Source organism: Tarenaya hassleriana, unplaced genomic scaffold, assembly GCF_000463585.1.
Source record: "Tarenaya hassleriana unplaced genomic scaffold, ASM46358v1 Cleome57, whole genome shotgun sequence".
In the NCBI taxonomy this organism is placed as follows: domain Eukaryota; kingdom Viridiplantae; phylum Streptophyta; class Magnoliopsida; order Brassicales; family Cleomaceae; genus Tarenaya; species Tarenaya hassleriana.
Window position 1 is genome coordinate 88,282 of NW_010968263.1, and position 17,236 is coordinate 105,517.

General features: G+C 36.6%; 2 protein-coding genes across 3 annotated transcripts; one reads left to right on the forward strand and one right to left on the reverse strand.

Annotated features, from left to right (window-relative positions):
* The first annotated feature begins 2,770 nt into the window (after positions 1-2,770).
* LOC104798714 (ATP-dependent Clp protease ATP-binding subunit CLPT1, chloroplastic) lies at positions 2,771-4,815 on the forward strand. Its single transcript, XM_010520899.2, has 6 exons — positions 2,771-3,130; positions 3,228-3,263; positions 3,382-3,491; positions 3,996-4,175; positions 4,280-4,407; positions 4,509-4,815. Exons 1-6 carry the CDS (start codon positions 2,916-2,918, stop codon positions 4,551-4,553), a joined length of 714 nt encoding a protein of 237 aa, XP_010519201.1. The 5' UTR covers positions 2,771-2,915; the 3' UTR covers positions 4,554-4,815.
* Positions 4,816-8,288: 3,473 nt separating this feature from the next.
* On the reverse strand, positions 8,289-13,302 carry LOC104798740 (carbon catabolite repressor protein 4 homolog 5). 2 transcript variants are annotated; one of them, XM_010520932.2, is made up of 14 exons: positions 13,149-13,302; positions 12,230-12,393; positions 11,785-11,850; positions 11,656-11,708; positions 11,170-11,251; positions 11,035-11,081; positions 10,836-10,929; positions 10,455-10,547; positions 10,311-10,343; positions 10,078-10,184; positions 9,720-9,852; positions 9,053-9,138; positions 8,882-8,966; positions 8,289-8,622 (listed from the first exon to the last, which is right to left on the reverse strand). In XM_010520932.2, the coding sequence occupies exons 2-14, from the start codon at positions 12,335-12,337 to the stop codon at positions 8,566-8,568; spliced, it is 1,044 nt and encodes a 347-aa protein (XP_010519234.2). In that variant the 5' UTR covers positions 12,338-12,393; positions 13,149-13,302; the 3' UTR covers positions 8,289-8,565. The 2 variants fall into 2 exon arrangements, with proteins under 2 accessions (XP_010519234.2, XP_019056274.1); XM_019200729.1 differs by having other exon boundaries at positions 9,048-9,138.
* Between the last annotated feature and the right edge of the window lie 3,934 nt (positions 13,303-17,236).

Below are 17,236 nucleotides of genomic sequence, written 5' to 3' on the forward strand. Positions count from 1 at the left end.
AGGGAAAGACTTGGTAAAAGCAGTCCAGAATTTCTTTGGAACCGGTACACTACTTGGGCAACTCAATGCAACCATCATCACCCTCGTTCAAAAGAAAACAGGCGCAGTTTCTCTTACTGATTATCGACCAATCAGTTGTTGCAATACGGCCTACAAGGTAATTTCAACACTGCTTGTCAAGAAGCTGAAGAATATTTTGCAGTCTGTAATATCGCAGAATCAAGCGGCATTTCTTCCAGGCAGATCGATGATAGAGAACATTTTGCTCGCTTCAGAACTTGTCCGTGACTACAACAGACCTTCTTCACATGCTGCTGCCATGCTTAAGATTGACCTGAGGAAAGCATTTGACACAATTAGTTGGGACTTCATCATTGAAACACTACGAGCTCTGAACCTGCCGCCAGTCTTCGTGGGTTGGATTGCAACCTGCATCAAGACACCCAAATTCTCAATAGCGATCAACGGTGAACTTGTCGGATACTTCAAAGGTAGAAGGGGGTTGCGCCAAGGGGACCCACTGTCCCCATACCTCTTCATCCTATCGATGGAAGTTTTATCAAGAATGTTAGACAAAGGGGTGAAACTGCAGAAAATTAAGCCTCATCCAAAGTGCCTAAACCCATTAATCTCACATCTGTCATTTGCAGACGATGTGATGATATTTTCTAAAGGAGAACTAAATTCGCTTGAGGAAATCACGAAGACTCTGGAATTATTTGGGGATTACTCAGGATTGAAAATAAATCCGACAAAGACCGAGCTCTTCATAGGCGGGTTGGGGGACATTCAGGCAGATGAACTCTATGCGGCAGCAGGATTCAACCGAGGGAAACTGGCAGTGAGGTACTTAGGTGTACCCCTAAGCCCTTGGAGCCTATCTAAGCATGACTATCAGCCTCTGCTTGACAGAATCAAGGCAAAATTGAACTTTTGGGCCAACAAATTCCTATCGGCAGCCGGGAAAGTACAATTGATCATATCAACAATATATGGTATGGTGAATTCATGGAGCTTGACATTTATATTGCCACGTTTCTTTGTCAAGCAGGTGGACAGTCTATGCTCCTCATTCCTTTGGAGGTCTGGAGGAACAGGGACACCGATGCATAGGATCTCTTGGGAAGACATCTGCCACCCGCAGAAAGAAGGAGGATTGGGTTTACGTAGACTTGATGAGTACAATGCCACTTTCAGATTGAAGCTTATTTGGGCAATGTTTGCAAATTCAGGCTCGTTGTGGGTTGCTTGGTTGAGAATGCACATATTTAAGGCCAAAGGATTCTGGGAAACAATCACATCCAATAGACTTTCGTGGAACCTCAGGAAGCTGTTGGAAATAAAGGAAACAGTGAGGAGAATGCTCAGGTTTCAGATCGGCGATGGGAAGACGGCTAAATTCTGGCATGATACGTGGACTGAATTCGACCCATTGATATCTTTTATTGGGGAATATGGGCCCAGACTTCTTAGGCTACCTCGAAACGCCACAATTAACCATGCTTCGGATGGAACATTTTGGACTCTCCCAGGTGCGAGAACAGATAACATACAGCAGTTGCAAGTCCTATTAGCGGGGATGGAAGCACCGAGAGATGACAGGGGTCCAGACACTCCTCTGTGGAAACATGCCGATAATGACTTCCGGCCACAATTTTCGTCGTCAAGAACTTGGGGACTGATTCGCATAGCCAAACCGCAAGTACCATGGCATACTTTGGTTTGGTTTCGTGAATCAATACCTCGATATGCTTTTATTCAACGGCAGGTGATGCATAGCAGGTTACCAACTAAAGACCGGTTGCTAAGATGGGGCATAGTAGGGGACAACACGTGCGTGTTATGTGGCGAGCAAGGTGAATCGCATCAGCACCTCTTCTTCAAATGTAGCTACAGCAGCCAACTATGGACATATTTTGCAGCTTGTTGCTGGCCAAACCCTCCGGATGATATTGCCGACGTGAATGCATGGATAGGACAGCCGAGGAATGACAACTCAAGGGATCAACGGACCATTGCAAAGCTATTTGCCCAAGTAGCTATCTATGAATTATGGAGGGAGAGGAATCATCGCATACACCGCGATACCACAAGGACGGTTGCAGCAATACGCTGGAAGCTTGACAGGACAATTCAAAGCATCTTATTGGCCAGGAAAGAACAGTCGAGAAGTACTGACTCAGCCATTTTGGAACACTACTATCTACTCACCGAGAGAACAAGAACGTGATAACTAGAGAGAAATGTTGCTACAACTAGTAACTTTTGTACTACTTCTCATGGGTTACCTATGTTTTTTATTATAGAAACTATCTGGATATAAATTTTGAACTACATATTAATACAAATCACCATTACCAAAAAAAAAATAATGTTATGAGAGAACTATATTTTTTTTTATATTTCCTATTTATTATTTATATTTATATTATAGGTTAAGAGAGAAAAAATGAATGACATAATACATATATATTCGAGAGTATTTTTTATCATAAATTTATAGAAATATAAATTTCACAAGTGTGGAAAAAAATATATAGAACTTGAATTGTTGGAGTTTTTATAGTTTCTAAAATCTAAAATTTTATAAAATTACTTTTTCTATAATTTTGAAAGGTTATTGTGGTAACCAAAAACTAATTGTTTTTTCAGTTTATAAATAAAAATTTAAGATCTAAAAACGGAAAAACATACTGAAAATTCGAATTTGCACAAAATTCGAAAATTTCCAGTAAGGTAACCCTTGCGACCCGACTATGTCACTTGTGGTGTTTTCCCTATTCAAATAGCATTTCATCTCCCTTGTAATTTTCCCCTCAAGTCACACCCCCAAAGCATCGTTTCTTCTTCTTCTTCTTCTTCTTCTTCTTCTTCCGGGTCTCGTCCAGTCGTCGTTTTCGTCTCTGGGTAGAAAAATGGCGTCGCACACGCTCTCATATCTCCCGATTGCTGTATCCAACCCTCGAATCATGGCTTCGAAACGAATCGAATCTCCGGTTTCTTCTTCCCCAATTCCTCTCAGTTCTCCTCTGGGTAAGAAGCTTCTGGTGACAGCTCCAAAACGCTGCGTTTTCGTCCCCAAACGCCGTTGCTTGACGGTCTCTAGTACTGCGTTTAGTGTCCCAACAGGGTGAATTTCTGATTACCTTGCGTTTTCTACATCCTTTTCTCTGTTATCTTTTCGGTGGAAGGTTCGATTGATTGCTAGGTTGGTTTTTTTTTTTCAGACAACCGGAAAAGGGTTCTTCGGATAAGGTCCCCAAGTGAGTCTCACACGTTGTTTGTTGCGTTTGTGTCTGTGATTGCAATTTGTATTTTGGATGGATTAGATTCCTTTGGTTTGATCCTGGTTTTGTTGGAGGGTTCATCTATTTGATTTAGATGGTCGGCGAGGGCGATAAAGGCGCGTGTTATGGCGGAATTGGAGGCTAGAAAGCTCAAGTATCCGAATACCGGAACCGAAGCCCTTCTCATGGGTATTTTAGTGGAGGGTTAGTGTTCTTTATGCTTCTGAGATCCAATTTTTACTTCAGTTTCTTGCTTGTAGAATGCTGTTGTTGGGATTCTTTATGTTGTGCTTCGAAATCTACTTGAAATTTTTTAACATAAACTGTATACGCTCATCCTGACGAGTCTCACGACATGTTTTAATTGGACTGGAAAGGTTTCATCTTTTCTGTCTTAACTTCGAGCCTAGTTCACAGACAAGAATAGCTATGGGATGTTGTTCTGATGGAATGATAATTTTTGGGGATGAGGTTTTTTGGGTCTTTGTGTTCTGACTGGTAAACAACTGAATGATCTGTACATTCAATTGTGGAATGCTCATGCTGTTTTCTAAAAATGAGTAAGCAAGAAGGTGTGAGTTCACCTTTATCACCAGAAGAGAGTTTTTGTTGATGAGCTCAGCCCACTAGGAAGAACAGTTGGTCTACTTCATTTTCCATTGTGTGTTTTACTTGTGTAATGAAATCTTCATTATGGTTTGATTTCAGGTACTAGTATAGCTGCTAAGTTTCTAAGGGAGAATGGAATTACACTCTTTAAGGTTCGTGACGAGACACTTAACCTGCTGGGGAAATCAGACATGTATTTCTTCAGCCCGGAGCACCCTCCTCTGACTGAACCGGCTCAAAAGTCCATCGATTGGGCCGTCGATGAGAAGACGAAGTCTGGTGGGCATAAAACAAACAGCCCAAATCCTGAAATATCCGATTTCTTGCCCAATTTCCATTTCCACGCATCTCCAGTCTCGCTAAAATGAGTTTTTTCTTCACAGGTATAGATGGGGAAATAACCACAGCCTACATGGTTCTGGGTATTTGGGCTCAAAAGCAATCAGCAGGCCACAAGATTTTGGAATCACTGGGCTTCAATGACGAGAAGGCCAAAGAACTTGCTAAAGTGGTAAGTTCTGGAACACTCTCCTGAAGCTGACACTGAAACTAAAGGATACAACATATCTTCATATAGTCACTGATGTATATATCGGCTCATGTTCCATGCAGATGAATGATGAAATAGTTTTGAGCTACAAGAAAAAGGGACGATAAACAGATATAGGATGTTCCGTGCTGATGAACAATGGGTTCGTTCCAGAATGTTGGATCAGCAAAAACTTCCTTTTAACTGCACATGATTCAAATGTGGATCTCAACAAGATGTGAACTTCTTGAAGGAAAAAAAGGTCTGTCCAACAAGAGATTCTCATTATTTGCAGTGATATATTATAAAGTGAACTCGTTTTCAAACTTTTGCTTCAGTTGTTTTCTTGTGATTTTTCCCACAAGTAATTTTATTCAGGCGTTCATCTCATTGCTTGTAACTTTCATTACTGAAATCTGTGATATATGCTCTAGATGGAGATGTAAAATGGACTAATTCAATGGGTGTTTTGCGAGTCGGCCCATTTTATTTTTTGGGCTAGACTCAGAAAATTTGAATCCGAAAATAAACGAACCGAACGAGCCAACTCGTCACGTGACGTGCCAACTCAACGAGTCAATGAGCCAGGTTTTTGTTTCCAAATATTTTTATATAAAAATTCTGTTTTTAATAGATATTTGGTTTGTTTTGTTTAAAATTTTATTATATTTATAATATTTTAAATATTTTTTAGTATTTAAATTTTATTTTTTTAGTTATGTATTTGGTTCACGAGACTATTCGTTTGGCTTGTGATCTACATTAAATCGGGTCGAGCCAAATAATTTTTGGTTCGCCAAAAAATGAGTCGGGCCGGGTTGAGTTACAAACTTTTGAGATCGTGGCGGGCTGGATTGAATCGGGCCGAACCAATTCGCTTTGCATCTCTAGCTTTTGAATTTCAAAGGGCAGGCCCCGAAATCTTCTACTGTTCTTTTTCTTTTTGAATACGGTTAGAACATGAATCCTCTCAAGGTAAGTTATTAGAGAGAACAAGGTGCTACTTACATGATTGTAATAGAATCCAACTTGCGAGGAGTGTGATTTAGCAAAGCATGCAGATGCTTCATGGGCGTTATGGTGCGGTCCACCACACAATATAGCCCCACACGTGCGCATATTCGACCCAAAAAACAGAAACGCAAAATCAGTCCCAAAGGAAAATGGTCGAAATGTTTATACAATTTACAAAGAAAATCATATTACATGTTTTCTGTCTACCAAAGTCGCAGCACTCCTCCCTCTAATTGTGCTTCTCAACTCTCCATCTTTGTTTCTTTAGGTCTTTTTTTGTGGGGTTGGAATTTAGACATGCAAAAAACATGGGGGTCGTTTCCGAAAGTTCCAATTCATAGTGGGAATATTTGTAAATATGGCAAATCTAAATGAAACATACATGCAAAAAACATGGGGGTCGTTTCCGAAAGATCCAATTCATAGTGGGAATATTTGTAAATATGGCAAATCTAAATAAAACATCTTACCATACTTCCCCTAAATATCGCCACCAAAGAGAGACGATCAAGAAAACGAGTAGAATTTTGTATGACTCGACAATAGGATCATGGGCGGACCTAGAGAAATATTTAGAAGGGGCCCAATCTAATTTTAATATTCTATATGGGGGCATTTAACAAATTTATTTAAAATTTTATAAATTTTATAAAGAAACTTAATATGTTTTTATGAAATCACTGAGGGCACGTGCCCCATTCCTCTTGTCTTGCGTCCATCCCTGAATAGGATGTATCGTTTGTATCATATGTTGAAAGCCTTGAGACGAGTCATCCTTTAAATTCAACTGCATTAACGTCTGGTAAATCGGTTGAAAAAAATAGATGAATCATTCATCTATAGCACAATAGCATATTTTCACAGTTCCATTCTTATGAAGGCCCCAACAATATCTCTCGTATTACAAAGATGACGAATCTCATTTTAATTATATATTATCTCCACATGACTCGTCGGTAGATTGCATCCAATGGGTCTCGATTTGATTACAAACCGAAAATTAAATCATTTTCCAAACCGGTAGTTTAAATGATTAACCAAACAGTTCGATTGGTTAAACAAATTTCATCTATATATTGGTAACAATGATTTTTATTTTTTATTTCCTTATAAATGAAATTTTAACTTTTTGCGTCTAACCGAATATAAATTCGAAAAGGTCAGACTTAATCTCTAAACCAATCACAAACCGAAACAAAATAATAACCGATTAACCAAACCGGGAGACAAATCTCCAACTACTTTTCACCAGCTCCAGCTCCCATCTCTCTCTCTCTCCGTCGCCATTGTTTCCGTCGAGATCCGTCTATGGACGAAGAAACTATAGCTGATTATTTGATAGGCTCAACAAGATGCTTTTGAATTAGTTAAAGAAGTGTGCGATATCGATCATTTCCCTACTCCTTCTTTCCCCCGCCTCCGGACACCTTAGTTTCGGTAATTCGAATGAAATTGTCTAGTTTTCGAAGAGAGAAGGATTGGACCGAACCGAGTTGTCGAAGCGAAAAAAGTTCAGAACACAACTTGGATCGGCCCAAAGTTAATCTGATCTGACCCAAGTTTTGTACAAAACTTATTTCGCCTCTTCGGAAGCCATGAATTGAAAAACAAGCTTAGAAGATGTCGCCTAAGGTTATGAATAAAAACCACAGACATCCTAGAAGAGCAGGAGAGGTCTTGTAAGAGAAAGACAGGAGTTTCAAGTGTTAGAGGATATTGTTGGAGCTATTTTCCTAGTTCCTGGTTTGTTAGAAATGTGTATTTAAGACTTGGTAATTTGTGTTCGTACCACTTTATTCGTGGTTTGGTCCAAGCTGAGAAACTTTGCATCATTCATGTATCTTCGGTTGATCAACTCGCCGACGCTCTGAACAAGACTCTTTCGAAAACTCGGTTTAAATTGCTCCATACCAAGATCAGTCTCTCACCCATGTCCGATCTTGCGGGGCATGTTAGAGGATATTGTTGGAACTATTTTCCTAATTTTTGGTTAGTTAGAAGTGTGTATTCAAGATTTAGTAATTTGTATTCTTAGAATTTTATAAACTATTTATTCTATGCTAGACTATGTTTTATTATGTATCATTATTATCATGTGTTAGAATGTTCTTAGTAGTGTGTATATATATATATGTGTGTGTGGTTTTGTAGCATTTTGATATAACAAAAAGCACAAAAATATTCTTTACCATTGGCTTATATCAAGTTTCAGAAAGAAGAAGAACGAGGGTTGAAGGCGTGAACTTGAAGATTGCAATCGATATCGATCATGATCTTCTCTTCTTCCTTTTTCCTTTCATGATTCTTGTTATTTCCTTTGTTTTTTATGAACCGTGAATAGATCAACTTCTATAGATTATAAATTCGTTTGTATTTGGTTATGTGTGGGCTTTTCTTGATTTATGATTTTGTTTTGTTTTGATTTATCCACTTGCGTTTAATTATATTGTGATTGATGAACAATAGTTATAGAATTTGAACCATATAGAGATATAAATTTAGATTCAAATAAAAAATCGATGAATAAATCGTATTATTCACATATATAGTTTAATCGGTTTAGAATCAATGATAACGTTTTTCATATATCTAGATTTGACAGATCATATAGAAATATGAATTTTGAGGATTTTAAATAGTAGATTCTATGCTGGAAAGTGATTATCATAGATCTTGCATGCTTATTAGAAATCCATTTACTCGAATACAAATCTTGAACCCGAAGATTTTGTTGATTGATAGCTTATTTTTTTCAGTGATCGTTTCGAACCATCATCAACCATCATACTTGTTCTTTGATTTAGTTTCAATAGAGTTTTAATCCTAGCGATCTATCCTTACGTTCGACCTTATGATACGACGATCCATACTGCGATGAAACGTGAATCAGATTACAAATTTAATTCGGTACTCGTGTAACAATCATCTATTATTTGCAAAAAAAAAAAACTTCCACGAGAGCTTCTTTCCCATGGGGCCTCTGAAATGAGATTGGTTCATCTATTTTAACCTATTTCTTCGAGGGCCCTACGTATCCGAATTCTGAAAGAACTCGCTTCCCACGGGGTGACAAGGAGAGCTTGTTTCTTTCGAGTTCCGAGGTTTTAACCCTTCCGGGTCTTAGCATCAGTCGTTGGCAAACGCAAGTTCACATGCGATGGCGAGATGGTCGCTCCCCCATTTCTGCAAAACGGAAAAAAAAAATCAGAAGAATAGACTTGGAGGAAAATGTTCAAATCTCAAAACACAGTATGTAGTTTGATTCAGAAGGAACTTGTAGCTAAACAAAAGAGATCAGGGGAGAGCATTTTTGAAGACCAGCACAGCAAAAGTTCCTTATCCAACCACAAATTTTCGGAACAAAGAGTACAGATGCTTGGTAGTGGTGCAACTAATCCAACAGGATAAAAGGTTCCAACAAAACAGAGTGGCTTAGACATACCTCACTCGGTAGTCCCCGGGATCTTTTCAACTCATCAATTGGCAAGGATTCAAGAACCCTAACAGTAACAAGTTGTTCGGTGTGCCTGCACGAGAAACTCAGATAACAAAAAAAATTAGCATTTCATAGCTAAACAGGTACTGAAATCACTGCATGATCATCGTACTTAACCATATATAATCAACTGTTCCTAGGAATCTGGAATGATATGATGTTGCCAACGGCTCGCCAAGATGATCTCTTGTTCTTCCAGTACCCTGAAACGTATCGGCTATTGACATATTAGGAAAAGAACATGATCTGACAAAATTATAGATTCTGGTTCACAGTTTTACTGCCAGTATTTACTATTTAGTATATTCATCACCTTCCAATAAACAGTAAGATCGATTGCATCTCAATACTATGCAACCCAAACTATATATTAAGCTCCGAGAAAGGAAAACATGTTCTTGAGGTAAAAGGATCTTGGACCGCTATGTTTTCTTGTCTTAGAAAAACGAGAGAGATTCAACTTTTTGAACTTGGCTTCTGGAAACACATCAGATCAGTAGTTTAGGAATCTTTAAGGTAAGGTTTGGCTGTCCCAGTGCACACAATTGAATACCCAGATTCTGATATATTTGGTATCCAAAACTGAACCGGATATTAGACATCTCTAAAGCTCCTCACTCGTGCTTCTAATCTAACCATTGAAAAATTTTAATTTAGAAAATATTATAGAGTAATTTATATGGTGTAAGTGTAACAGATATCGTTCAGACATTTGAGCGCCCAAAAACAAACATTTTGGAGCCTCTGTTAATGCGGAAAACAAAAAACAAAGACAATCACTTACGGGAGCTCTGGTATATGCACTTTGGAGCTTCAGTTGGTGTTGTACGTGAGTACATTCTTCACTACCAGTTGCGAGACGTAGTTCTTCGCTGGTCCACTCATAACTTAATGATCTCGAAATGGGCATTGTGGCACTGCACAAAATGGAAAATATTTAGTTTGTTTCACGTTCATCAGAAATCTTAACAAGTTCACTCAGTAACAAAGATCTATGTCATCCTGACCTATCAAATAAAGTAAATTACTTAACCGATTCCAACTAAAAAGTTCCATAACACATTTATTTTATGCTTCCTAGAGTATTTTGGTAAAACATAAATTACCCACGGAAAACAAGTCTCTAAATGAAATTCCATTACCTAGCAGCATAACGATTGTTCCATCTAAACAACCTCTGCTTTGATTGAATTGATTCTAATTCAAACTGACCAGAAATCTGTCTTCGGTCGTGGAGTTGCATGTCCAACTGTCCGCAGAGCATGTATAAACAGACAAGCAAATGTATTGAGTTGGAGAATCATTGTAACTTTGCCACGGGGCTACAAGAAAAAAGTTAACATATGTACTGTACTGGAACCCAAAACAAACTCACCTTAGCTGAAGCCATGAACTCGTATATTGCGCTCTGACCACCATATTTTGATGAATATTCAGAATAATGATAGTAAGTAAAGAGGAAATTTCAAACAAGACCATCAATCTGTTCATGTCACCAGCAATTAACATAAAATTCCACCTTTGGGGTGCTATTCATATCACCACAAATTATCACCGGAGTATTTCCCCATTCTTGTGATAGCTTGTTAGCCTTCTCCAGCAAGAGTCTGACCTAAAAGTTTTAAATTATCCAAACCAAAGATAAAAAACACAGTGAAAAAATATATTTTTTTTCGAGGAAGGAGAAAGAGCTGCTTAGTGGGACAGCACTTGCGGAGAAGTTTGCGTTTAACTGACAGGCATTCACATATATATGATTAATACCATGCATGAAAACTCGTCAGAGTTTAATCAGACTCGGAGTACCAACATTCTAAACAAGGGATGTATACAAAGGACTGTGATCTTGGGATTGAATGGAATTTCATAAGCATGTGGAGAAGAAGCTAGCAAGTAATACCTGACCTAGCTTGATATCTCCACGCTTAGGGTTGAAGAGGACATGTATATTTCCAACCACTAGTCTACGAGAACCTGTAGATGCTGGCCTAGAACTGCACACAAATCATAATATGCGATGGTACAATTTAGTAAACACACTAAGAATATCTGTCATCCTCGCTTTAAGGAACAGACGCAGAAAAAGAACACAGACATACTTTGACTGTTGCACACATAATTTAGATTCGGAGTCCTCATGGTTCATCTGTTAAGTGATACATGATTGAACACGTCAATTGATTGGCAGGTCATGGTTATGTTGTAGATCAACCAAAATTATGAATGAGATATACCTCCAAAACACAAAGTTGAGCAACATTGTTTCGCAGGCCAAACCTCTCGAACTCTATATCTTGATGGTGCAAGAGTTTAAACCTGTGTTCAGAACAGCAAAAAAGAAAAAAGAATTGAAATACATATTGCAAATTGTTAAAACAATTGTGGTAAGTCCTCACTAACAAAAACCACATAAACACAGAAATTCTGAAAAAAAAAAAGAAGACAAAGCTATGAACTATTCTCCGTTAATCAAAAATCAAATGACAGCGCACCATATCGGAAGATCCATCATGAATTGGCTGAGAGCAGAAAGGAAAGAAAATAAATAAGCAAATATAGATTCTATCATTCTAATGCCCAAATAGGTGGATAAAATATGCATCAACTTGCTGTTTGAGAGATATACCCTCCTAAAGACTCAGAGAGTTTGATGCATGTTCCAGCATTAATAGACCAGCAATACCACTAAATGATCTATTGTAAGCATTAGCTGAACTTACAGTTTCTCTTTCCAGAATATAGCACAACCATCAGATGCTTCTCCAGTGCGACTCTAGAAAATATCAGTTGAAACAGTAAAAGAACGCATATAATGCATATGAGGCAGGTAAGATTTGGCTTATATATACCTTGTGAACACCCTGAAATCCAGATTTCTGAAGAAGACCATCTAGATCATCAAAGCGGTCAACCTCCTGCAGTTTGATTGGAATATAAGAAAGCAACAAGACAAAAATATCTTACCGCACACTGTCGGACTCGGACATCAACACAGATAAACAACTCAGGCAACTGTTCTAAGCTCTAGGCATGCTTTCTTTTCTATTAACAAAAGACAAATCATTTCTCAGGCATAGGAGGAATCATTTAGTTAACCACTACAAAAGCGGATATACAATTATTTTACAATTGAACCAACTTACATATCATATACAACTATAGGAAGCGGATATTCCTTGCTGCTCACCATAAACATTCATCAAAAGAAAAAAATTGCTATTTTCTCCATATCTAACGCAGTCTCCATGCTAAAAACCTTATATAGTACAGACAGATAAGGACCCCATGACTTGCCTGAAGACATAAGATGCTTGCATTGTAGCGACTAATCTCCTTGCATATGAGGTGTTTCCGTCTGTTCCACTCCAAGCACTTGGCCGGAACATTGAAGTATAAATCCATGTGGTTTGATGCATTGTCAACACCAAGTAGATTGTAAGAAACAACAACCACTTTATCTGAAAAACGAAGAAGAAAATTCAGACAGGAAAAGTGATATCATCACCTAGTCATACAAAAGCAACGATAGCATTTTCATAGAAGCATTAGCATTTACGTAGCGTTGACGTGAAAATATAATCTTAATTTACCAGCAACTTTCTTAGCTAAGCAGAAACAACAATCAAGATGCAAGAGACAAATAAATCCAAAAGATTCTAATGTTCTCGCAGCCCGCCTTGTGAGAAGAAGATGATCAGTATAATACAAAAGCTCAAAATCTAAATTTGTCATCCTTTAATCTAAACAAGAACTAGAAACCAAGAGACCAATAGAAAGTCAGTGGCTTTCCTTTTCAGAAACTATTTCGCAATTCCACAATTCAGATTTCATGTTAAATTTCCAGGAATGTGAATGTACTTCATGAAGCTAATAAAGCATATAACCTTAAAATTTGATTCATTGAAAATCACCCATGGGCTTAAAAGCTTCAAATTTCTTGTAACCTACATACACACAATAGATTACAAATTCAAAAAACCCACAATCATCCAATTTCAACGAAAAAGATCTGTGAATCCAGAATTGAAACACGAGATCCGGAATCATCAATAACAAAGAAGCCAAATATCAATTTCGTACTTCAATAGAACTCAAATTCATACCTTATCATTAACAAATAACGTAAGAGCATCTTGCAATGCAATAAGAACGAGCAGTTGTAGTATATGCGATCGCGTATATACACATATACAGCACACTTAGGCGTTCATACCTTTAAGATTCTTAGAATTGCTTGAAGAAAACACCCACTCGCGCTCAACAGAGCCTGAGATCCTATCCTTTCTTCTTCTGCGAAGCCGACGGCGCGTAAGAGATCGTTGATGCTCTAGGGCTAGGGTTCCAAACGGCCATCGAACTGGATCCCGCTCTTCGCTTACGTTTTCCGGCCGCAGGTGAATGCTCCGCGGTGTTCTGCCGGCGGTCGTATTCTCTCATTCTGAACCAAGCAGGTAAGGACTGCGTAGCTGAATTGCATACGTCCTCCGAATGCCCAACCCCTGTTAAGTGGTAGAAAAACTACGAGAGGCGTGAGGGAAGAGGTACAACAGAGTCGAGATAGGCGAAACAAAGAGGAAATATGGTTGAAGACGATACCAATTGACTGTCAATCTTCGTTTATTTGTCCGAAATTGAATCGTCATTAGGAGGGGTTTTTTACCCAAATAACCACTTGGTTCATATCTATTTCACCTGTATACCACCAAAAACATAACACATTTTTTTTCCTGTGAAAAGACGAAATTACCCTTAATGAATTACGATATTTATCCGTTCGAAAACAACTTCGTTATTACGACTTCGTAATTAAGTCTAAATATAATTACAATTGATTCTAAAAAAGGTGGCAAAAAAATCATCTGTCTTATTTTAGCTGTATATCAGTTATATGTTAGTCGTAATAAGGTCGCAAAAAATAAAACGAAAAGGGTATTTCGGACTTTTCCAACCGAAAAATGGGTTAAAATTGAAAAAAAAAAAATTTTGGTGGTGTACACTGAAATAGATGCGACCCAAGTGGGTTATTTGGGTGATTTTCCCCATTAAGAGGACAAAGGAGAGACCAGGTTTTAAAGGTAAAGCTAGGTGTGGGCGAATGGTCGGTTACGGCTTCGTCACTTCAGCTTAGTTCGATTATTTCGAGTTATTAAAATTCATAATTAAACGGTTAATTAATTTTATTCGGTTCGATTCGGTTCGATTTCAATTCGATTTGGTTCGGTTTTGTCTATTTAAAACTATAACCAAACTATAACCAAATAAAGATTCGGTTTGGTTCGATTATAATATTTAAAAAATCAATTCATTTGTAATTAAAAATATTCAAATAAAATATAATATAAAATATTATCATAATTATTTTAACATACAAAATAATAATATCTAAATTTATATTTTGATATAAAACTATTAAATAAATAAAGATAGATTTTAAAAACAATAATAATAATGATAAAATACGTTTAAAATATAATAAAGTAATGATTAAATCAAGAATATAAACAATCATATATGTATATAAATATATATAAATGAAGATATATAAACTATTCGGTTCGGTTATTTCGGTTTATAAAAATTTATAACCAAACGGTTAATAATTTTTAATCAGTTCGGTTTCGGTTATTTCGGGTTTTAAAAAATCTTAACCAAACGGTTATTTAATTTTATTCGGTTTGATTCGGTTCGGGTATATATCGGCCGACTTGGTTAATAATTGAAATACCCGAACCGAATGACCACTCCTAGATACAGGCTATCGCGAGAGTTATGAAGTGAATACTTCGATGCTGAGTCGTCATCGTGAAATACAAGTGTATCGAAAATCTATATATATTAATAAAGAAGTTTAAAGAGATTTTGGTGAGTACATATTTTGTAAAAGTTAAAATAATTTTGTAGCGATTGTAAAAGTTGTGCAAATCTTCGCTCACGTGAAATTGAAACGTGTTTGGAAAAAATAAATATTCGTGATAAACTAAATAAATATAATAAATATAGTTAAAGTAAATAAATAAATTAAAATCTTAGTATTTATCTTTTAATCATATCTGTATAACTTTTAATAACATAATTCAAATCTATATATATAATAATAAGGTTTAAAGGATTATGGTGAAAACACCTAAACATCCACTTTCTCATCCATATGGCATTTTTTTTAAAAATTTTAATTGGCTCTTAAAATCTTTATTTGTAAGTCATGATGTATATGATGTAAATGGAGAAATGCACTAATGATGATAAAGACGAATTTTAAGTTTCAGAATATTGATTTTAATAAATATTTTAAGTTATTGAATATTAAAAAGTCATTAATAGTTCTATATATATAAAAGTCATTAATAGCCACTAACGATTGAAATGTTTCACTGTATTATATTAAAATTCTTTATTACATAACAATGAAACGGTTCCTTTACTATTCTATACGAAAGAACGAAGAGATTTATGTGATCGTGTGTGACGGAGTAAATAGAGATATTAAGGACATTTAATTAGTAGAGTAAAAAATTAAAAAGAAAATTAAAACAAAAAAGTTTTTTTAAATATATAAATATAATCTGTCGCTTCAAAATGATTTTTCTCTGTTGCAAATGAATATGATATCTTTTTTTTTTGTATGAATGAATATCGTACTTATTTTACTACTTTACAAGAATATTGATAGGAAATGTCTTGGGATTTGATTCTAAGTTGTCTTTGGTGATTGCTATTATGGTTTTGCAGGTACTTTTAGTAAGAAGGTGACTCGAACTGGCAAAAAATTTCTCTCCACATTTAGCTATGAAAATGAGGGGCCTCCTTTGACGTATGTTTATATCTCATCTGCTCTATTATTACCGTTTATTCCTTAGTCATCATTTGTTTATGAACTACTTTGTTTTTTACACGTTTGTCATCCATGGATGGATATCATGTGGAAAGAGTAATTCATATATGTTGTCAGCTCCGCTGGGTATCTGTCTTTTATTTGCATTGGGTACGTTTTGTTGGACTTGGGTTTATTTTAAAGAATCAAAACGGGTCTAGCCCGTGAGAAGCCCGATCCGTATAAAGTTTAGAAACTTTAAATCTGCAGAATATTAAGAGAATATTCTTGTTTGAATTTGAAATTCAAATTCAAATTCAAATTGGATTCAAATCCGCAGAAAATCTATCAAATATGATTAAGATAAGATTGAAATAATATCAAGATAAAATCAAATTTGAATTTTGAAATTCAAATTGATTTGTTTTGAGATTCTCCCCTCTACTATAAATAGGGGTCTTGGGTTAGCTCATAAAACACACAGAAAAGAAAACAAGCATTCTAGAGAAAAAAAAGAGCATTCACATATTTGCTCATATCTCTCTCTGAGTTCGCTTGGTATTTGGAAAGCTTCTTCCAAATACGCGGTCGTTGTATCCTGGGAGTTCACCGTGCTCCAATAGCCTCGAAGCTTTAGAGGTGGCACGGAAATCGAACTTAAGGAAACTGTGTTTCACAGGCCTCGACAAAACAATCTTTTAATTTCAGGTACTTATCTGGAATCGCTCGAATCGCCGGAGTTTTGCCGTCGTCAACAACCGCCATCGCCAACAGTCTTAAGTTCGAAATGGTTAATACGAGGCAAATTTCTCGGGTAAGTGCCTAAATCTCCTTTTAATTTCGGTATAAAATCTCACACGAATTTGGATATAAAAACAACTAGGTAAAAGAAAATGTTGGAAAAAAAACAAATAGTTGTTTTGTGAAGCCCAAATTGAGTTTAAGGTCCAAATTTAAAATTGAAGTCCAAATTTAAAGAGATTAATTGAAAAGCCCAAAAGAGTAAGCCCAAATTGAAAAGTTTAGTCTTGGCCCAATTTGAAGAGATTAATCTAAAAGCCCATAAGAGAAAGCCCAATATATTTAAAAGTGTTTTGTGAGGAAAAAAAAGAAATATTATTATTTATCTTTTTTGGAAGAAAAGAAAAAGGTTAAACAAAATCGGAAGTAACTTTTCCTGTAAATTGGGGAAACAAGCTTTGTCTTAGCGGGCCGGGTTTGAAGAGGAAGCCCTTTATACCCTCCTCATAGTAAGGACGTGGGAATCGGGGTGAACCCTCCGGCTATCACTGGAAGCGAGCAAAACCAATTTATAAGTTAAGTGAAACTCGGTTTAGTTTATAAGCTTTATGAAAGCTAACAATGATTGGATTTATTCAACAGATCAGTGATAATCCAAGAAATCTCATGGATTCAAATACTGCTCCAGGGAATGAGATTCCTACTATGGATATCGATGAGAATCCTCATATAGCGGAGGGTAAGAACCC